Genomic DNA, 22372 nt, shown 5'->3' with positions numbered 1-22372 from the left:
CAGGAAATTTCTTCATCCATCTCCCTCTTCGTCAGCTGCATAAAATTAGTGAATTGTTAATCAATAAATCTCTAAACTTCGTTAACTAATAGTATTTGTCAAGTGACGCGCGGTGAAGGACGGGTTTTCTTGTTTAGAGTGGGTGCTATAGTATTAATGTGGCTTGATCTGGACGTCGCACCTTATAAAGACCGTGTGAAGATCAACTCAAAAATCTTCTGAATGCTAAGTTAAACTATACCACGTGATACGAATATGCCGAAAACGGACAAAATTAGGATGAGTGGCATCTAAAGCACAAGGTGGAGAATTGAGCCCCCTCCCGAATACGAGTACAGTAGATACAGATCGTACTGTTAACTATGTATCTAGACTATCCACTTCCCCCCCCCCCCCCCCAACTGGTAGTCACCTGTATACAGGAATAAATTATCAATCAATCAATCACTGGTAGTCACCAGCTATCACTCGGGTGTATTCCAATCTAATCAGATCATGTGTTAGCCTCCAACAGCCGATTCGCATCAATAAATTCCATTTAATAACGGGATCCCAAACGGAAGTTTCGAAAATGGAGTTTGGATCCAAACACCAGTTAGGTTTTAGGTTCTGACGTTGCGACAGCGAAGCGGAGCTGGAAGATTGGATACCCACCAAAACCTGTTTAGGCGCAAACTAATTAAATTAAATTAGTCCTTAATTTTGATAACAAGCTAGTGATTGAGTTATGGTAGAATTAATCGTTATTTTTCGTGCCACGGCCCATTAAAATATATACATCCCACTGACATGACCAAACGAGTGCATAAGGTTTTTATTTATTTTACTTGACGCTACAATCACGAATACCCGGAAATCGTAAAGGCAAAGCTTGTTGCTAAAGACTCAATGATAAACGCTTCTTGTGGCCAAGAAGGGATAAGAATAACAATAGGATATGATCAATAACAGTACAAGAAAAGAAAGAAAACAAGCAAAAACAATCAACGAAGGAAAAGGAAAGGAGACAAGACATGCATGAGTATAAACTCCCGCTTACAAAGTAAAAAAAAAAAACCCTCCTACAAGGCAAGAATCATTAGTGACTACTGATAGCCTCATAAGACCTAAGCCCCCTTCTACCTTCCCAGAAATGAAATATACATGTAGGTATGACTGGGTTGTAACAGGAAGATGAATGATTGAATATACACTGTTGATATAAATCGTTCAAAGGATGAAGCGAAGTGAAGAAAAAGTAAGGAGTAGAAAGTAAACAGCACCAGTGCTACGAGATATTTGTAGCTGCCTCCGTATATACGATACGTGTGTAAGGCAGTACAAACCGATCCAAATAAAGAAGTTACAAAATAAAAATGAAAAGTAATCAACCCAACCAAAAGCGCCATGACCCAATGCACAAAATATGTTCCCAGAAAGAGCGAGTCAGACAAGACAGGACAAGAGAGGCAACGAAGGAGGGCGGTAAAGGAAATATGAAGGCGCTGAGGGTACAGCTTAAGTCTACATGTATTTAAGGCGAGAACCTCGCAAGAAAAAAAAGAATCCGAAGTAGCTGTAAAGGAGAATATGGGCAGAGTAAATATATATTAACTTCAAGAAAGAGAATCGGAAAGGGAAATCAAAACTGGTATCAATCACAAAGAGAAAAAGAAAAAAAAAATCCAAAAAGCCGCAAACCCCAAACCGTATACCAAACCCATCACAAAAGAGATCCAAGTGGACTAGAATTGAATCATGACACAGCTGAACAGTCATGACACAGCCGAACAGTTGCATTCACTACAACCCCATCCTAACAGCCAGCCTATGATTGCCCAAACAATGCCGCTGCCAAAAAGATACGCCCATATACGTGTGAACATAATATCGTATGCTCCCTCTATATTTCTTATCTGGGTTTGCTCCAAAAAGTCGCTTAGTAAAGTCTCGAGGTCTGTATCTGTTACCAAATACGAGTTATGTCTCGAGAGAACAGCAGGCGAAGGTAAGCTCGACGAAATTCCAGATTTCGGCGGGGCAAGATCTAGGCCAATGGGGCGTTTTCTGAGTGTAGGTGGAGGTGTAGGAGGCAATTCAAATGTATGTGGTTTCGATGCTGTAGAAACGGGAATCATAGGAGATAGCGGGATTCCAAATGTATCCCCATCTTTGTCGATGATGACCCTACTATTTTTACGTGAATGTCTCAGTGAAACTAAAGGCACGGAAGATGAGGATCTATGAAAAGAAGTAGCGAGACGCGGGGTTCCGGGGCAGGATGTGTTAAAGCCGATGGCGCTGCTTGTAGTTGTAGCCATAGATGGATTTGCGGATGGTGACGTCCTGGATAATGTTGCCCCTCTCCCAAATTCTTCATCCTCTTCCTCCTCCTTGATCTCTGCAGGGGGCTTCAAAGCCCCAAATTGTCGCAGTGGCCCAGTGGGTGAACCGACTGCAGCCTCGGCCTGTGCCTGTAAACCAGCAAGGAGCATTGATAACCTTTGAAAGGCAACGTCGTTTTGCCCGGCCTCCTCCTCCTCCTCCTCCTGTTCGGCTGACTCCTGTATATCCTTCACACTCTCCATAAACCCAAATTTTCTCGACAATGAATCCCGTGGTGATGTAAAAAGGAGGCTGTTAGGTGTGCTCTGCCATGTTGACGATAACGAATCTAAGGAGAAACGCTGCGAAGTCACTGAGGACGCGGTTGTAGGCCGGCTGAAATAAGTCACTCCATCCTCCCTATCCAAATCATCATCGGCAATGGACGCACTCGATGAAGGTGGTAATGTATCTGGAGTAATCACGTCTTCGCGGATTATATGTTGATTCCCCAAAAGGTCTCCTTCGAATCTATCCAAGGCTAGCCGTGTACTGTATTTGCACATAGCTTAATCAGCGGCTACTCCGGTAGCACGATCAGGCGACAAAAAAAGGGGGAAACAATACCTGCTCAACAATGTAGCTAAATCCTCATCATCACCAATCCCATCTGCATTCAATCGTAGTAGCGACTTTAGCCCAGTCAAATTCTGCACTAATGATTCTCGCGACACCTCCATTTCTTGTACAAACATATGTCAAAAATAAGACAAAATTCGAGTAATAACTGAGAGTAATAATAAAGGAGCGACTGGTAGTAGTGTTATGTATAAAGTTGAATTTTAAAAGAGTGTGTGAAGGAAGTCAAGCTTGTTCTATATTTCTGCGCCCCACCAGCGCTGTCAAGAGAGGAGTTGGCGGGTCATGGTTCTCGCAAGGTAAGGAAGAAAGACAGGAGGTGTAACTGGAGGAGAGATGAGGTCCATGCGATCGATGCGCAATCCCTGTCAGGGTCCTCAGCGTCCACCCACCACCCACCCACCACTCATAGCCCACCTGCAATGCAACTCAGGGAATTCTAGCCTCCTTTCTCCACCACTTCCTGGAATGGACCCAACCCCATACATACTCAACGCGAGACCCGCGCATATGACGTGAGCTGCGAGGAGGATCTGATCTGAATCTAGAACGGCAAAAAGAAAAGTATAACTCGGCCGTTTTGCGGCTCATCTTCACTACTTGTCGAATGTTTAAAAGGTAGACAAGACAAACAAACGGGAGACTAGATTTACGAAATTGGACTGCACATTTTGACTACAGTAAATATAAAGGTCTACTCTAGCTTGGAAAGTTAAAGCGCTCGTACTCTTCTGGCTTCAGTGATTGCAGGAAGGATTTGGCATCTTCATCGAAATGATATCAGCGGTATCGGGGTAATTGTGGGTGGTGGAGAGGAAAACGTGGACGAATGTTGTCGAGTGCCGGCCACGCTGGGGTGGACCAGTGGCTTTTGCAGGTGAAGCCTGAAACGCTTCTGCAAAACACCATACAGGAAGCGCCAATCTTTGACATGGCTCCAGTTATTGTCATTATTTTTGGACATCACCGATATCACTATTCGGCAAAAATCAACTGCATATATAGACATATGTACCCGTATTCTAGTTGATAGTAGATCTACATAAAATGGAGTGTTTACTGGAGCCATCCACCGATGTTTGCAAGCATACCTACCACGCGCATGTGCCTTTGGAGTAGAGCATCTACAGTATTGTAGGTTATGAAGCTGCTGTATTTATGCTTCTTTGGATCGCCAGCTGACCCTGGAAGTGTCAACCCAGCTTCTTCGTTGTCGAGCACTTTACTCTAGCACGTCTAAGAGGCATGTAGGTAAATGTCAAAGGGAACCCTGACCTACATGCGTTTATCTAGAATATTGCACCCGTGGATAAGAATGTTGATCTGAAGCTGTGATCACTCGCTTCACTGGATCGTGCCTAGCTAGGCCACGTGCGTCGGAAACCAGCACCCAGTAAATCTCCCCTGCGTACTATAACATCTGCTTTTAACATGTTGGACCGGAACTATCAGCCCTCCGAGACAAAGACACCGATTTGACCGGGCATCTCTTTCCTCAGGTGGCGATTCGTAGACAGTAGACAAGCGATATCGCGATAAGAGCGGCACTCTGTGCCTAACAGGCACCACGGTGATCCTGGCCCTATGATGCTTTCACGCATGACTCCCCGCACTCCGTCACACAGTGTATCATATCATTCCCAGACAGCCTTCTCGACCTCCCTCTACCATATTCTACCTATTCCATCCCATTCTCCCCTCACTTCTCATCCCATACCTTCCCCTCACTCTATATATGTACGTAGGATAGAATAGGTACATGACCCAACCGCTCTGTTTATTACATCTAGCCAACCCGCTTCATTTCTTCACCGGCTCTCTGCATCTAGTTCTTTCTTTGTACACACAGACCATACTTTACTGGTAATCTTGCTGGTCTGTGAAATAACTCGCTTGTGCCTGCAGAGGATTTTGCTCTACCTAAACCATCTGTTTCCAGCATTACACAGCTCTTCGTTATCAGCAACATCAAAAGTAGACCCCTGGACGAAGCGCAAGGATGAAATACTCAACTTTCATATCGTCCATCGAGACTCCTTTCTATTACTCTCTTGCCAGCCACAAGATCGAATATGATAAACTTGACGACTCTCCACGGAGAGTGCTGGGTCAATATGTGCCTTGCAAAGCCGAGATGCAAATTCACGGAAATGCTCTGGTAGCCGACGAGTAAGAGTTTTAAATTTCTCTTTTTCTCGGTAAAAAAGATGCTGTACTTACAATAGTCCTGTAACAGGGTTGGTAAAGACTCGTGTAGAGCTGAAGGCATGATTAAGAACTTCAATACCATCGAGGAGTTTAAGAAAGTCAATAGACCAGAGCTCTTGCAGAAAGTCGCACGCACGGTAACTAACCCCATTCACACGCACATAAGTGATATGCTTATACCGATGAAGATTTGGGATGCCATAGATGACGGATCTATCTATTCGGCGCCCTCTTTATTGGCATCATTCTTAATACTCTCGTATGCGGATTTGAAGAAATATAAATTTCACCATCTTTTTGCATTTCCCGCATTCGTCTCTACCCCACAATGGTCCGTTAAAGGACCTATCGATAAGTTTGACGCCCAGCAGACCTCTACGCTAGTAGACGCAGTCAATATCTGGAGATACAACGCGGATTCTAGACAACGGGGCTTCTTTCTGATAAAGCGGGATGAGGGTGCATGGAAGATTGGCGCGCTGGGGGATTTTGAGAGAGGATTTTTTGGAGAAGATGTGGATGAGGAGGATCGTTTTGTTGCATTCGTGGATCCGTGCGTCTATGACGAGTATCCTGGGTGGCCTTTACGAAACTTATTAATGCTTGTTCGCAAAAGGTGGGGATGGAAAAAAGTTAAAGTTCTCTGTTATAGAGATGTCCACAGAGAAAGATATGAGCCCAAGAGCTTTATCATGGACCTAGAACTTGAAAAGCCCGACGTTGAAGGAGACCTTGCAAACATGAGCTTAGGTAAGTTACGCTTTTAGATGGAGAGGAATAATGGTTTGCTAAGGGCGCATTTCAATAGACGAGATGCCACCAGTTGTAGGTTGGGAGAAAGGTGACGATAATAAAATTCGACAAAAGGTTGCCTACCTATCAGCGTCCATGGATTCAAAAAAGTAAGATTTTCAGTTTCAGTTCGGCGAGTAATGTTGCGCAATTAAATGTGAGACATGCTAATCGCGTCCCATAGGCAAGCGGATATTAGTGTTGATCTCAACCTTAAACTCATGAAGTGGCGAATCGCACCAGATTTAAATCTTGACAATATTAAAAAGACAAAATGTCTTTTACTGGGTGCTGGTACGCTGGGTTCGTACGTTGCACGAGTTTTGCTTGGTTGGGGAGTTCATAAAATCACTTTCGTCGATTCGGGCACTGTCTCCTTCTCAAACCCAGTTCGGCAACCCCTGTTCACCTTTGAGGACTGTGTTGGAGGAAAGACCAAAAAGGCCACTCAGGCCGCAGAAGCTCTCAAAGCTGTATACCCAGGAGTGGATGCAGAAGGGTTCGATATGACCGTACCAATGGCAGCTCACCCGTTTTCCGATTCTCAAGAAGAGGGCGTTAAAAAGGATTATGAAAAGCTTAAACAACTATTCGAAGAACATGATGCGATCTTTCTATTGATGGATACCAGGGAGAGTAGGTGGTTGCCCACAGTTATGGGGAAAAGTATGGGAAAGATCGTGATGAACGCCGCTCTTGGGTTTGACAGCTATGTTATTATGAGACATGGGGTCAAAGTTGAAAAAATGGAAGGACAGGAGACTGGAGAAGAATTAGGTTGTTATTATTGCAATGATGTTGTAGCTCCAGGAGATGTAGCTAAACCCCCATCCCTCCAAATATATATTAATGAACAAAACTGACCGATATTTTGCAGAGTCTGACAGATAGGACCTTGGACCAACAATGTACTGTCACCAGACCTGGGCTTGCGCCAATTGCGAGTGCTCTCTTGGTAGAAACACTTGTCTCAATTCTTCAGCATGACCTCGGGTATGTTTAGATATCACTACATGATCTGCTTAATACTCATCTAATAATCTTTTCAGAGCCGCTGCCCCAGCACCAGAAACATCAAAGGAAGACCGTGGTAGTCATCCCCTGGGTCTTATCCCGCACACAATTCGTGGTTTTCTGGCAAACTTCTCGAATATGATGATCAAGGGTCGCGCATACGACTGCTGCTCAGCATGCTCGGAGCCCATTATCAAAGCTTACAGGGAAAATGAGTGGGATTTTGTAAAGAGAGCTCTAAATGAGAAAGGATATGTCGAAGAGCTCAGTGGTCTTGCAGAGGTGCAGAGGAGGGCCACGGCTGTTGAGGAAGGTAGTGAGCTCGATTGGTCCGAGTCGGAAGAGGGTGTGGCAGAAGCGTAGAAACGGTGGCTTGTAGTTAAATGGAGTTTGTAGCATGCACTTTTTCTCTTTCCGTTTGGGTTTTTCTTAGTAAACCGCGAGCAGGTTGTTTCCGGTGCTCTTAATTTGAGTTGGTAACTCAGAGTGTTCACATTATATCTCATACCAATCATCATTCTTATGCATTAGCTGACTTGAGGTCTATTATCCTCTTCAATTTACCTTTTGTACGCCCGGGGATGAAATAAGGAATTTCTAGAGGCTTTCCGTGTGGACTTATCTACATACTCATTCACATGTATAGTTCTAGGCCATAAATCATGGGAAGGCGCGGCGTAGCAACCTCCCGGGCCACCATGACTACCCACCCAGCAACCACAATTGATCCTTTGGAGAGCTGGTTTTTGTATAGTTGTTAAATAGTAGCTAAATAAAAATAATTTGACATTTAATATCTTGTGTACCAACCCCTTGCCTTTATAACAGCTCTATTCTCCTAGGCATGCTCTCAACTAGCTACCAAATAAATCATCAGGTAACAGTTCCCAACAATAAATTAGACCTTCCTCCACGAGAGGCTTTAATACTTAAGGTGATCTAGTACCATATGCCAAATGGGGGTACTGTTGATGGTAAAGCTTCTTGAGGTGTACCTAAACATGTTCAATGGGATGGAATAGGCAAGCCAGTCCTCCAGAACATCTACCCTATTCTCCTCCAACCAGAGTTGTAAGACTCCGGTTTTTTGCCACAGCAAGGAGGCTGGTCATTTCCTCCTAGTTGTCTGGCGGGGTACATGGTCTCTGGGCGCCATCGGTGGTGGTGAAAGATTTTGTGTTCAGGCGTTGTGACCTCGCGCCTTCCCATGACTTATGGCATGGCGCTGTACAACTATTCGCTAACAGTGTTCGCGATTCGGGCACATACATCAGGATTAAGGACCACAGTTTTATCATTTTAGTGATATCATCCGGCTAGGCTACCAGCTAGGGCATTTTTATACGTCTGATTTAGAGTAAAGATTTCGTGGGATGGCCCCCTGGATCATGGAGTACATACTGAATTAAAACATGTCTCTGAGTGATTTCCGGTTCCGCTTGAGAGATAATGTGTTGATCACCCAATACTTAGCGAAGCCCTTAGGGATCGATTATGCTCGACCTGCAGGGCCTAAAAAATACAATTGAATGTAGACTACATATAATTAGCTAGGGTGGGTACTGTCACCCGGGAAACGTTCGTGATGCCATCACCTATGAGTTATAATCTAAGGAAGTATAGTACATATATATGTAGTAAAATTTAAAGCTGCGTGCTTAGGTATGTATGCTCGAGGCTACGAATCAAGAGATCCTTCCGCTCATGCCGTACCTGGTGCTCACTACATACACGTATTAGCTCCCATCCGTAATCCCAGAAAGAACTATTGATCAATTGATTATGGTTTTAGTGTTGAACTCTCAGGTAGTGTTACATGTAACTGTTTCGAGGCTGCAGCTCCAGTTTAAGTCCATGCAGCTGCGCAGCTAGATACGGTCTTGGTTTCGGGAGATGAACCCCAGATACATATCATGGTCACTTGCGTAAATACATGCAGGTACAGTGCATCTAGCACGTGTAAGAATTCGAGAATTCCGCGTAAATAGAATACTAGTGCGCTTAAAGCAGGTTGCAGGCGGTCATGAGATATCACTCGCGACTTATACATACTATTGTAGTTGATTATGTACCTATAAATTCACCAACTGTATGACATGCTATTGTAGTAACTATAGTAAAGTTAACAAAGCACTCGGCTTCATTCTCTAAATCTAACAAGCCATTTTCGTTGAGCTTCCTTCTTTCTGGCCGTCGGTCTCGGTCGCGGCCAAGCTACATGCATAGAGCGCCATAGTTGAATTTACTACGATTTTCGTTTGCTGTCCACTAGAACAATTGGGTCCCAAATCCTGAGCACGTCGCACCCAGCTATAGTGCGTACATGTATGCTTAAGCTTGTGTGAATACTCTGTACTCCGTCTTCGCCTCCAATTTAATAACAGCTACATGTAGGTGAAAGAAAAAAACTAATGTAGGTGGGCCGTCGCTGTCGCAGCAGCCGAGTTGTCGCGTGGCCACCAATTCCTCTGCGGCAGAGTGCTTCTGGGTGAACAGTCACCAGAGATATAATTCTGTTGCTTTTCCTGCAGCTGTAATCAGCGACGATACTCGCAATTCAATTCCTCTCGCCAATCTCGATACATACTATCTTCATACATGTGTTTCGACCTATCCACCGAATATCAACAATCACCCAACTTACTAAATGTATCCTTGCCCTATTCAATACAGTTTCCCCCGAAACACGGCCCATTCATATACATCTGTGGTTTGAATCGCTCGACTCAACCTCCTAGAGGTATCATAGGGAGGGCCGGTTTTTTTCTCCAACAAAATTTCCGTCCGTCTCTCTATGGAACAGCGGATTCGTCTTGGAACCCTAGGATCAGTAACACAAAACAAGTGCCGCAAATCTGTCCATGTTTCGCGGAAGCTGAATAACCGGAGGGTTGTTGTAATGTCAGATAGTGCAGTTTTCTTCCAACCCCACCAATAGTTGGGGAGTTCGGAAGAAAAGCTCTAAAGCTCCCAGTTGATATGTACCTAAGGAATCTCCATTGGCCGTTCATTATTGTTCTTGGAAATTGGGAAGGAGATTCCTGAAGTTATGTTGGGTGGATTATATTGGGACGCTCACATTCTAATCAATCCAACGTCTTAATTCCGAACGGCAACAGTGTAAGTGGTTCGCAGCGAAGTTATGTCAAGGAATGGACGTCGCGGGGGCGAACATAATCAAGCTAGTATATATCGTATGGTTGGGTTGTACAATTGTCAGTTCAAATAGCTATAGCTAGCACTGTGGATCTTCTAAGGCTTTTGTAGCTGTGCATTATATCTTCTATTATACTTCGTACCTGCATAAAGCTAGAGCTATATCGAATGTGTTTACTTGAATAGACGTGCGTATTTACTTCAATAGATAAATACCCATCTGTTACGGGTATTATACATCAATGCATAATTATAACATGATGAGTTGACCAATCACAAACATATATATAAAGGTAGCAATTCCAGAGTCTTCAGTCCCATGGCTGAGATAACAATACAATTGATAGTTGACGTTCAATCGTCGTTGAAACCTGGTATGTATTCCTCTAACGGCGAAATGGTTATACGAATTATAAACCTAATTGCAACATGACGTATAGGTAGAATTTTCTCCGAATCCATTCTATAGCTATATATAGGGCTTGGTTATAAACAATGTGAAATCAGTACTTCCAGCTCCCGGCCCTTCAAAGATAGCCACCCATTATGGTCATTGAATGAATGCCAATAGCTCACTTCTGGCAAGTGATGCGTAGAATGGGGTTCAAGAATATCGAATGTTCCTAAATACTCCTTCTTCTTCTTCTTCAATAGAGTCCCTCTTGTTATAAGTTTTACCATCTTTCATTGCATTCGTCAAACTTACAGCGTAGTCATCCTCGATTGTTATTTACAGCTTTTTTTTCACCGAGAAATCATTACATATCCAATCGTCTACTATGTATACTGAAAGTAAGTATTTCTAGAGTCGAGAGTTCATGATAGTGCTGAATTTAACCTGATAATCGATCCAATGACTAGATATAGACACTCCAATTTATTTGGTAAGAAGCTACAAGGACCTTGTTGATCAACCCGAACACCCCGATCTTACAGGTCCACCAACACCCGGCCGAATCTATTTTACCGGAAAGATCACCACGGTCTTGTCATTAGAACAAAAGATCCGCACCGGTTCTTCCAATCCATACTCGCGTAGAAAAAACCAAAAATCTCGTCCTTGGCTTGTTCTAGAGGTGAAAAACGATGGTAGCTTTCTTGTTATGTAAGTTTCTTCTTTTTCTAACATTTTACATACCTACGTCTCTTGCCAGGCTTTAGCTAATGTATAGGTTTTTGCATCCTTTATAGATCATTAACCACCCGCAACAACCTTGTCTGGAAAGGCCTGAAAGAAAAAGATGCCCGTTCGTTCTTGCCATTAGGCACGACACCAGGGTATGAAGGGCGTAATAATGTGGAACTTCTATCCAATGTCTATGGAATATTCAAAGGAACCTCCCTGATATTCCTTGAAGTAGAGAAAACTGTTTATCGAGATTCTTTGGGCCACTGTATTGGGGAAATAACAGCAGATGGTCTTGATCTGGTACTCAGAGAACGGGCGATGTACAGACTTCAGATTGCGATGGAAGAGGAGGCGAAAAGAGAGCGCGCTTTTGCTGAACGGGAGGAGCACAGATTGCGTATTTTCTTAGAACGAGAGGCACAGAAATTACGCCTTACACGCGAAAGGGAGACGCAGAGATTGCATATCGCACGGGAGCAGCGAGATTATGGATCGCGCATTTTACAGCGGGGAGACATCAATCAGATGTACCCTAGAAGCCCGAATCTTCCGCCGCGGCCACCGCATGCACACAGCAGCTCAGAAAGTTCTATCGCACATTGCAGAAATCATCATCACGGTGAAGAGAATTGGAGAGGGAGGGGGAAGAAGGGTTTAAATGGGGCCAGTGAGGTTAGTGAGGCCAAGGTCGATATTCTTCGTTCAGGGCGCCTAGTTGGTCATATTTATGTCAATAATTATGTGTCTCTAGTCATTGGTATACATCACAAGAATCCTATCTCTCAGCAGTAATGACTTATGCATCTCAATACATATAGTTCGTACTTCCCGAATTTCGCTTATAAGCAGGCCGTCATACACATTCGCAACATCTTCTGGCGCCTGGGATCGCGGGGAAACTTAGTAGTACATATTGTACCTATGTACAATCCTGTATAAAGTTTTTATTATTGGTACTTGTATTTGTTTATCAAACAAATGTGTGGATATGAATATAAATGATTGGGCCGAAGCTCTATGTCAAGATTAAGCTTGGCGCTTCTTTGGATAAAATGTGTAGTAATGGTCATTGGCAACGCCGACTGATCCTGGTATTTACAAGCTCCAATCGCGACAAAGTATGTTCTAAACAACAAATGATTGATCCCGAATGAATAGTCTATAAGTCTTATATAGCTACAAACGGTACACATACCAGTTTCGGAATTATTCATCCAACGCCGCCCAACCTATAACCGGGAGTACATGCGTCCCTCAGGCGCAAGAGGTCAAGACCGTCGCCGAACGGCATATGTTGCCCTAGCTTTATAGTTCATCCAATCGGAGTATATGTAGCAGTTCCATCAGTGTTAGTGGAGAGCTATGTGAACGCCAAAATAGGAATATGAATAGGTTTTCCTTGGAGTATTCAGCCTTGATTGAGGAGCTAAAAAAAAAAGGAAGATAATAAAAAAGGACAATCAACTTTTAGAGTACCTAGATGCAGATACAGCAGGAAATCGTATTTTTCTATAAAACCGGCGCCGCCGCCCAACAGAATACCCCCAAAAGAAGCCCCGAATAAGAAAACTCCATCTTTAATAGCTACCCACATCATTCAATTTTCTGATGTAAATACTGCTTCTTCCCGCTTCCATAATCTCCGGCGCCTTGGCCATTTCCCCGGAGTTTGTATTTGTAAATCATTAATCCCTCCAGGCCTACCGGTCCTCTAGCATGGATCTTGTTTGTTGAAATCCCGACTTCTGTCCCAAACCCATAACGAAACCCATCCGCAAATCTTGTACTGGCATTCCAGAATACTCCAGCGGAATCGACAACATTCATGAACCTTTCCGCAACCTCCTCTGACTCGGTCAGAATACCATCAGTGTGTCCTGAGCTATGAGTATTAATGTGAACGATGGCTTCCTCCAAAGATGAAACAACCTTCACCGCGATAGTCAAATCAAGAAATTCCGTATGGTAATCCTGTGGTGTGGCATCCTGGATAATAGCCTTCATTGCAGTCGGAAGACCGGGGGATTCTAGAGCTTTTCTTGAGGCCAGGTCACAGCGGAGAGAAACGCCGACCTGAAGAAGAGCCGAGGCAATCTTCGGGAGTACAGTATTAGAGATCGATTCATGGACAAGCAGTGTTTCTACGGCGTTGCAAGCTGCGGGGTAATCTGTTTTTGAGTCCAATACAACTTTGACAGCCTTTTCTTCGTCCGCATCTTCGTGGATATAAACAGCACAGAGGCCGTCCGCATGTCCCATCACCGGGATTTTGGTGTTATTCTGGATGAACCGTACCAGTTCGTTGCTACCTCTGGGGATCACGAGATCGATGTACTGATCCTGATCAAGAAGGGCACTTACATCCTCTCGGGTTTCGACTAATTGGATTGCACCTGGAGGAATTGAGGTGGTTCCAAGTGCAGAGGAAACTACTCGAGCAATGGCAGCGAAAGACTGCGTGCTTTCTTTCCCCCCCTTTAATATAGCTGCGTTACCACTCTTTAATGCCAAAGCGGTGATATTTGCGATGACTTCCGGTCTGGCTTCGAAGATGACAAGTAACACACCAATTGGGGACGTAACCCTATGAAGGTCGAGCCCATTGTCCAATTTAGTAGCTAAAGTAACCTTTCCAACTAATAATAGGATGTTTGTTAGGATCCAAGTATAGTCTATTAAACCGGGTTGACTGGTCTTCACCTGGATCCTCCAAATCCCGTACATCCAGAATTCCCTGCAACATATCCTCCCATTTCCCTGGCTTGCTCAAATCCAATCTTTTAATCATACTCCTACTCAGTTTTCCGGCAACTGCTTGCTCCTCTGCTGCCGCCATATCCTTTCTATTGGCTTCGATTATTTCATCCTTTGCAGCCTGAAGGTGCTTATAAACCGCAGTCAGTGCAGCATTACGCTCCGAACCCGCAACTGCCTTGAGGATGTACGAGGCTGAGGAGGCCGTACGAGCAATGCCCTCCGCAGTGGAGTTGGTGGATGCCATTATTTGGGGGTGTTCAATTGTAGAGTGAGGATGGTCTGTTGAATTTGAAGAGAGGATGCAGATTTTATTTGTATAATTCATTGATCGACGCTGGAGGAGCCCCGCAGCTGCTAGTGCATGGGTTAGGGCTGCATGAGGGGCAGCTGAGTCACACTGCGACCGCGGGGTCGACCAACTGTAGCAGCTTCTTGGCGGAGGCTGAGAACGTCTTGAGAACATCTACTAACCTTAAGCAAGCTGCCCCACGTTGGACCTTTGTCAAACCACTGAACCTCCGCATCGCACATCATCAACTGCCAACACTTCTACTTCTTTTCTAAATCGTTGCCGAGTTATCTTCAAACATGGAGAAGCTTGTTGATGTCTTCCTCACATTCCCTTCATCTCAGAATCTCTCAGACCAGGAGCTCAATAAGCAGGCAGCTACTCTTATCAGTACCTTAAACAAGACCCCTGCTTCTACACTTGCCTCGAATTCCAATGGGACAGATCTTTTGACCATCCTGAACCCTACCGCCAATAGTTTGGTCTATCTTTATGTTTTGTATGTGCTTAAGGGTCTTTGGGGCCATTCAGGAATATTGATGGACTAATTGTTGCTGTAGAATTGCCCGGCTAGATCTCGGGGGACGTAACGCTCTTGAGGCTACATGGAAGAATGCCGTTTTATTTCTAGAAAACTTTGATTCCAGACAAATTCGCAATGCTCCCGATATGTTTAGGAGATTGTTTGAGGCCTTTTATGCTCATGCTGTGGATAGCCAAAAGGCAAGCTCTTTTGCTTTAAAACAAGTCCCATTTTTGGTTATTTGATATAAGTATTTATTGACGTAATTGTTAGCCGCTCATCGCTGTACGTCCCATCAAAAAGGCTATTATTCGCTATAATCCTAGTCGGTTCTCATTCATGCACACTTCCTTCCTTCGCCTCTGCCTAATGACCAAATGTTACCGTGATGCCGCTGCTGTTCTTGATATCGATCTGGTAGAATTCCCATATGTCAAAAACAAACCTGGGGAAACCGAAAATATGTCCAACAGTAGAAAGGAAGTCACATACCAGGATTTGTTATGCTATTTTCTGTACGGTGGGATGATTTATATGGGTCTCAAAGAGTGGAGGAGAGCCGCTGATTTATTAACTTATGTTAGTTGAACCTCTTCAAAGTAGTTGGCGAATCATGGAACTAACGCAATATTTAGGTTGTGGCTTGCCCCGGTAATGCGTGCTCGTTAATACAAGTTGAAGCTTACAAGAAATATATCCTCGTAGGACTCTTACTCGACGGAAAGGTTTCTCATTTCCTCCTCCAATTCATTGTCATGGCTTGCTATCGACAAAGCTAATGTTCGTTAGCCACTACCTATGCCCAAAGTTACCTCTGCAGCGGCAGTACGGGCCTACAAGGCGTTGACAAAACCTTACGATGCCTTTGCTCAAGCTTTCAAGTCTGGAAGTACGGAGATGTTTCGCACAGAAGCTGCTTTACTATCTGATGTCTTCAGACAAGATGGAAATACCGGGTTAGCAGTACAATGTATGGATGTCTTTAGACGAATGCAGATCGTCGCATTACGAGACACATATGTTACTTTGAGCATTGAGGAAATTTCCAAGAAGAACCTTGAGGTTGTAGGGAGAGGAGGAGACGCAGGGGGCAAAGAAGAAACGGAGGGTGTTGTTTTAGGGATGGTGGGTCTCTTTGCCCATGATTCCTCATAGATAATAAAAGCTAACCCTCTCTCCCTTCTCCCAGATTGAACGCGATGAGATCCGTGCCTCTCTCTCACAATCAGAGCCTGACTACAAGTTGTCACAAACTACCGTCCACTTCCACAATAATCCTTTGTCAGAACTGCGCAATCTTCGGGCCCTGGATAGTCAAATCAGCCGTACAATAAGCTTAACAAAACAAGTAAAAGCGATGGATAGAAAACTTGGATTGAGTAAGGAATATATTCAATGGACCAACCGGCTTGCTAAAATGGCAGGCGGCGGTTCCTCGTTACTATCTATGGGCGATCCAGACGCGATGGACTTTGATTACGGTGGTGGTTGGGCAGATGATGAACCAGAAGAAACCATCATGCAGGATTTTGATGACGAGATTTAAGATACGGCACATCAGAAGTTCTTTACTTCCCTAAACTTTAGCGACTTACTTTATTCTCTATGATTTGTTGGGCGCTTTTCTTTGGGATTCAATCTGCACGCAGCTTCGATATGCATACGATTCAAAGAGAATAAATTTCTGCCACTCTGGCATGCAAGGGGGTTACTTTTTATGTTTGATGAGTTGTATAATAGATTTTGTGGGTTAAAACCGTGTATTGGCTTGTTGTAACATGCGTGGGACGGTTTAGTCTTGGCACGTTGATACAAGGCTATTGTCTGTGTTGTCGATTTGAACCAGCCACCACCTTTCCTAAAAGCCTTTCAGCTTCCATGCTCGCTTCGTCTTCCTTCCTTCCCTTTTCTCCTCCCTTTCTACCTTCCTCCAGCTCATCAAATTTACTTCCTTCTCATCCTCCCTCCACTTCATCCCCACCCATTTTCATCTCATCAATTTGCACCCAACCTTGACCTGTTTTAAACCCCCCAAACAAAAACAAAAACCATGTCTCGCAGCGGCGGCACCACACTATATGTGACGGGCTTCTCGTCTGGCACCCGTGCTCGTGATCTTGCCTACGAATTCGAGAGGTACTGAAAAATCCGCCTAACATCATCATCCTCTTACCCTCGTCCATGATCGTCCCTTAGACCTTCCTCTCCTACCATTACTATTGATGATACTACTTTGATCCCTTGCGATCGTCCCTCCTGTCAACCCTATACGCGATGTAATCCCTCGTGCCCTTCGTTCCTCGTCGAATCGAACTCGTTGTCGTCGTCGGTTTTCCCCTCGCGAGCGGCAGAATACTACGCATAATACCCCTCCTGCTTCGTTGTCGTCTCCTACTACTACCGTCACTCCGTCGTCATCGTCCACGTCGTTGGCGTCAAAAATTTGGAATTCGCTCGTCTAACGGTGTCAACGTTCCGAAACAACAGGTATGGTCGACTTGTTCGCTGTGACATTCCGGCTCCGAGGACTGCTTCTTCTCGCTTGTAAGTATCTGCCTTCCCCTCGCTGTCCCATATGTTCGCCTTCCAATTTGCCGTATTTATTCAAACCGGGCTTTCGATTGGTCGACGTGGCTGACAGTTTTCAATGCCCGCTAGGTTTGCTTTTGTTGAATATGAGAGCCGACGTGATGCGGACGATGCCTACATCGAAATGCATGGGCGTCGCATCGGTCGCGACGATCTGTTGAAGATTGAAGTAGGGACACTCCCCGACTTATTCAAGCAATTTTTTCTGACTTTATTCAAACAGTGGGCCCGCACCCCTCCATCCGCTAGCTGGCGCTTCGATGGTGGTCGTGATGCTCCTCGTAGTGGTGGTCGCCGTGGTGGTTCCCCACGTCGTCGCTCAGTATCCCGTGGCCGCGATTCTTCCCCACGCCGTGACAGACGTGGCGGCGACCGTGACCGTTCCAGAAGTCCAATGGTCAGAAAGGATGATGAACCACGCAGGAACGAAGACGAGCGAGATAGGAGTCCTGCCCCTGCAAATGGAGAGGAGCGTGACCATCGCAAGGGTATGTCTCCTATCGTGGATGATATGGAAACCGAGCCCACGTCACACGTGGCTGACAAAACAGACTCTCCCCTTCACAATACTCTCCATGATGACTTAGACACTGCGGATGCGGATATCGCGGATTAGAGGACCGACGTCGTATCTACTCGTAAGACTGGATAATGTCTCACTCCCTCTCACCTTCCCATATTTCTTCTTCCACTTTCTTTCCTAAATTTTCAAAGACTTGAGTCCCAACAAAATTTCTTTTCTGTTACTGCGGCGGCGGCAGGAAGGGCGATATAAATTTGCAAAAGTTTGAGAACAACTTTCTTGTTTTCTTGGTAGTAATTTTTCTCCCTCACAAGTTTTTCCTCCCTCCTGGGTCATTGCTACTTGAAATTATCATGTTCTATTTGTTCATTGGTCACTGTTTTGTTGTCATTTTTCTTTCTGGTTGTTTGTTTGGATCAAAAAAAAAGGCTTTTGGGTGTTACATTTATCTGGTTCCAGTTCGAACGAACGAGCGTACGGTCGATTAGTTTGTCTCGGTCGGTCGAACGAAAAGCCATCAATTGTCTCCCCGTCGCAAATCGAACTAGTCGAGCAATAGTCCGAAATTCAAATATCCTTTCGATCGTCCACGGTTTCGTATTTCAAGTTATGGACGACTCGTCGGTTTGGCTAGCCAGGTCACAGGGAAAATAAAGAGTCAACTCATCTGTTGAGCCGTTGGGGGGTGGGGGCTTGAAAAGAGTAAGATGATGAGGGATTTACATAGGCTAACTGTGGCATTCACTTGAGTTTTATTTTTTGGCGTTGTGACTTTTCGCTCCTCTGACTCAGACAGAAAACGATATAAGCACTCAGAGGGTGGAAACTTCAAGCCTCCTAGGCCTCTCGTGTATACCAGAGTCTTATCTCATCGTTATTCTGCCTGGATAATAAAAATAAAATAAAATTGAAAACTTGAAATTTGCTGGGCCCCCAATAGTTGATTATCAAAAGAAATTAAGTGCTTATACTGTTACAAGTCCACTCTAAAATATCTTGGTGATGGTCTGGGATAATTAATTATTGATAACTCAAGATGTTGCTTGGCACCTGCAGGACAGGTCATGACGTCGCCGCATACAACAAAGCTTTCACAAAACTCGCGGTTCCATCGAACACCACCTAATCCAATAAAACATGGCCAGCTCAAGTAAACGCAGGAAAAAGAGCTCTCCCGTGACCTCGCAACAGTCCAGAAACCTTGACTTCTTTTTTGGCAAACAACGACAAGCCGCCGCACAGCCAAAGGCAGTCGTCGATGGAGCTTCAGAAGGCCTAACAGACGAGGAATACGCACGAAAGTTGGCCGAGCAATGGGCTAAAGAAGATGAAACCCGTGGCAGTAACGCTGGCCCAAGTAATACAACAGTAACCGGGGTAAAAAAACGGAAGTTGAGCTCCTCTAAGGCTACAGAAATAAGTGGCGTGGAGCAGCAGCAGCAGCCGCAGTTATCCGCAACTGGTGGCGACAGCCAGAAAGCAAGGGAAATACCGCCATCGCTACCACAACTGGTGGGAACCGGCAAGCAAGCCGTCCTCAGTGTCCCACCTGCTCCGAAGAAAACAGCAGCCTCAGAGAGCGATACTCTGGTCGAGGAGATGCCGTTCGACACGGATCCGCTCCAATTTGACCCGGATATCTATGGGAGCCTTGTTGCAAAGTGGCCCAATGGGAAGGCGCCCTATGGGCTTTTAACCAGAGCCTTTGTATTGGTCAACTCAACAAGGTCGAGAATTAGGATTGTGGATACGTTGGCGAACCTCATTAGGACACTGATAAGACTGGATCCTGATAGTTTGCTCGACGCTGTAAGTTTACCCGGTCGGTGACTTTGAAGGGGGTGCCCTAGTTTACACAATCATGGAATATCACTCGACTGACTGTCGGGAGGTCTGGTTGACGACAAATGATATTGGGCCATCGTACGAGACTAATGAATTGGGTCTTGGAGGGTCAATCATTAGTAAGGCGCTCACTAAGACAAGCGGTATTACACCCGCCGCGTTGAAGAAGTTGTATAACAAACATGGTGATCCTGGGGATGTTGCGTTTGAGGCAAAGGTGAAGCAAATAGTTCTGATGTTGAAAAAACCCACACCGCTGAGTAAGTGCTTTACCCATCGTAATGGATCTGATTACGCGGCAATTGACCCGTAGTCGCAAACTGTCCAGCGATCAAGAATGTCTACGCAACAATCACAAAAATTGCGTTGACCTCTGGAAAAGGCTCGCAAGAAAGCAAACAGCGTCATGTAGAACGACTTCTAGTCGATGCTAAGGGAGAAGAGATACGTTATCTCACACGCACTCTGATACAGCACTTACGTATCGGTGCTGTCAAGACCACGATGCTAATAGCTCTTTCGCGTGCGTTTTTGCTCTCTGCACCCGATGGTGCAGGGTGGAAATGCTCAGAGATCCCGCAGGATAAGGAAGGGCGGCAAGAGGCTTTCAGTAAGGCTGAGGAAATTTTAAAGCAGTGCTTTGCTAGGAGACCAAATTATAATGACATCGTTCCTGCTCTGCTGAGAGGAGGTATCGGTGTACTGCAAGCTGAGTGCGGAATGGCTATCCATGTGCCGTTGAAGCCAATGTTGGGTAGTATTACGAGGGACCTGGAAGATATGATGGTGAAGCTCCAGGGTAGGGCGTTTAGCTGCGAGTTTAAGTACGATGGGCAGCGGGCACAGATTCACTGTGACTCTGACGGGAAGGTGTCGATATTTAGTAGGCATCTTGAACTGATGACTTCGAAGTATCCGGATCTTGTAGAGCTTGTGCCAAAGATTAGAGGCGATGGCGTTGAGTCCTTCATCATGGAAGGTGAGGTCGTGGCAATTGATTCGCAAACGGGGAACATTCAGCCCTTCCAGACGTTGGCGGGGAGGGAGAAAAAGAATGTGGAGTTTAGGAGCATCAGCGTTCATGTGTGTTTATTTGCGTTTGATTTGATGTATCTGAATGGGGAGGTACGTATGCCCCATATCTACGTAATCCGTTTACTTGCCTAGTCCGAAAAAGTCTAACAGTGCTGTAGGAATTGCTCTCAAAGCCGTTTCGAGAACGGCGGGAATTGATGAAAAGCATGTTTATTGAGATACCCAGAAGGTTCATCTGGGTCAAGAGCCTAGACGCAACATCTGCCGACGTGGATTTAGTACGGGGATTCTTCAGGTCTTCACTAGAGTCTAGATGTGAGGGGATCATGGTGAAAGTTTTGGATAATAAAGCGTCACAAACATTGTCACCCGAAGAAGAGGAAGAATCCATGGAGGAAGAACGCGTGCCAGTTTCGAAAGGCAAAGGCAAAGGTAAAGGTAAAAGCAAAGAAAATGAAAAAGAAGGAGGAGAGAAAAGCGAAAGAGAAAAGGGTGGCTGGAGGAAAGCCTTGCTAGCAACTTATGAGCCAGACAAAAGGCTAGAGGTTAGACAGCCAATTAACCGAGAGTAGTATTGATGGCTATTTGCTAACTGAAATAAAACATAGTCTTGGTTGAAAGTAAAGAAGGACTACGATTCTTCTGCCGACACACTGGACCTTGTACCCATAGCTGCCTGGCACGGTAACGGAAGAAAGTCTAAATGGTAGAGCCCGTGAGATTGAAGCTTTGTTTTCTTTCTAACTCAGGTTAATTCACAGGTGGTCACCAATACTCCTTGCCGTCCGCAATCCCGATACCGGCACTTTCGAGGCAGTATGCAAGTGCATGTCCGGCTTCACCGACAAATACTACGCAGAAATGAAAGAATTCTACAACGATGATGAATCCGAAGAAAACAATATAAACACCTCGAAGAGCAAAAAGGCGTACTACGAAACTTCCCTAAGCCCTGCGGTGTGGTTTGAACCGAAAGAGGTGTGGGAGATTGCGTTTGCGGACATCACATTAAGCCCGACGTACTCTGCGGCCATGGGATTGGTGAGTGAGGAGAGAGGGCTCAGTCTGAGGTTTCCAAGATTCTTGAGGAAGAGGAGTGATAAAAGCATCGAAGAGGCTAGTACACCCCAGTTTTTAGCTGGTATGTGTGCCTTCTGATAATCCAGTTTATAATCGAGTGATAGCTGATGAAGGACAGATTTGTATTTCAAGCAGGAACAGGGTGGGAAAAAGAAAGCGGATATTCCTGAAGATGAGGCAGAAGGAGATGACGTAGATGATAGCCAAGAAGAACCAGAGGCTACAGAAGCTTAGGGCCAGGATCTTGTTTATTAACATCAGTCTAATAGTCTATCAGGAACTAATACATGTACAATATATTGCTATCTCGATCATTTCCAAACGCGTAAACCCACCCATGCGGCTCTCCTGTAGATCAGAATCACCCCTGCAACGCAACCACATGTGTAACCCTACACCCACGCAATAAACCAGGCCAGCTTAACAACCATTTAATTCCTGCAGCCAACCATCAAAACAAACAAAATCATCTTCACTCGCTCTCAGCTC

The 22372-nt window shown here is 45.0% G+C and overlaps 6 protein-coding genes across 6 annotated transcripts; 4 read left to right on the top strand and 2 right to left on the bottom strand.

The window, feature by feature from the left end:
* Nucleotides 1-1754: 1754 nt before the first annotated feature.
* LAJ45_03970 (uncharacterized protein) lies at nt 1755-3044 on the bottom strand (the record flags this gene model as incomplete). Its single annotated transcript, XM_046113552.1, has 3 exons — nt 1755-2677; nt 2756-2856; nt 2932-3044. 3 exons carry the CDS (start codon nt 3042-3044, stop codon nt 1755-1757), a joined length of 1137 nt encoding a protein of 378 aa, XP_045973281.1.
* A 1898-nt stretch (nt 3045-4942) lies between these two features.
* Nucleotides 4943-7320, top strand: LAJ45_03969 (uncharacterized protein; the record flags this gene model as incomplete). The annotated part of the gene is made up of 8 exons (XM_046113551.1): nt 4943-5112; nt 5180-5288; nt 5340-5704; nt 5768-5901; nt 5960-6053; nt 6128-6758; nt 6821-6936; nt 6993-7320. The coding sequence occupies 8 exons, from the start codon at nt 4943-4945 to the stop codon at nt 7318-7320; spliced, it is 1947 nt and encodes a 648-aa protein (XP_045973280.1).
* A 5515-nt stretch (nt 7321-12835) lies between these two features.
* LAJ45_03968 (uncharacterized protein) lies at nt 12836-14243 on the bottom strand (the record flags this gene model as incomplete). The annotated part of the gene is made up of 2 exons (XM_046113550.1): nt 12836-13878; nt 13943-14243. 2 exons carry the CDS (start codon nt 14241-14243, stop codon nt 12836-12838), a joined length of 1344 nt encoding a protein of 447 aa, XP_045973279.1.
* Nucleotides 14244-14587: 344 nt separating this feature from the next.
* LAJ45_03967 (uncharacterized protein) lies at nt 14588-16357 on the top strand (the record flags this gene model as incomplete). Its single annotated transcript, XM_046113549.1, has 6 exons — nt 14588-14787; nt 14849-15011; nt 15085-15390; nt 15447-15536; nt 15601-15936; nt 16001-16357. The coding sequence occupies 6 exons, from the start codon at nt 14588-14590 to the stop codon at nt 16355-16357; spliced, it is 1452 nt and encodes a 483-aa protein (XP_045973278.1).
* A 504-nt stretch (nt 16358-16861) lies between these two features.
* On the top strand, nt 16862-18016 carry LAJ45_03966 (uncharacterized protein; the record flags this gene model as incomplete). The annotated part of the gene is made up of 5 exons (XM_046113548.1): nt 16862-16947; nt 17299-17355; nt 17470-17569; nt 17624-17888; nt 17952-18016. 5 exons carry the CDS (start codon nt 16862-16864, stop codon nt 18014-18016), a joined length of 573 nt encoding a protein of 190 aa, XP_045973277.1.
* Nucleotides 18017-19060: 1044 nt separating this feature from the next.
* On the top strand, nt 19061-22117 carry LAJ45_03965 (uncharacterized protein; the record flags this gene model as incomplete). The annotated part of the gene is made up of 7 exons (XM_046113547.1): nt 19061-19732; nt 19815-20028; nt 20097-20893; nt 20962-21348; nt 21412-21509; nt 21565-21944; nt 22002-22117. 7 exons carry the CDS (start codon nt 19061-19063, stop codon nt 22115-22117), a joined length of 2664 nt encoding a protein of 887 aa, XP_045973276.1.
* Between the last annotated feature and the right edge of the window lie 255 nt (nt 22118-22372).

Source organism: Morchella importuna (assembly GCF_003444635.1).
Source record: "Morchella importuna strain M04M26 chromosome Unknown Morimp01GS009, whole genome shotgun sequence".
NCBI classification, from domain to species: domain Eukaryota; kingdom Fungi; phylum Ascomycota; class Pezizomycetes; order Pezizales; family Morchellaceae; genus Morchella; species Morchella importuna.
This window is presented reverse-complemented; position numbering and strand designations above follow the sequence as displayed.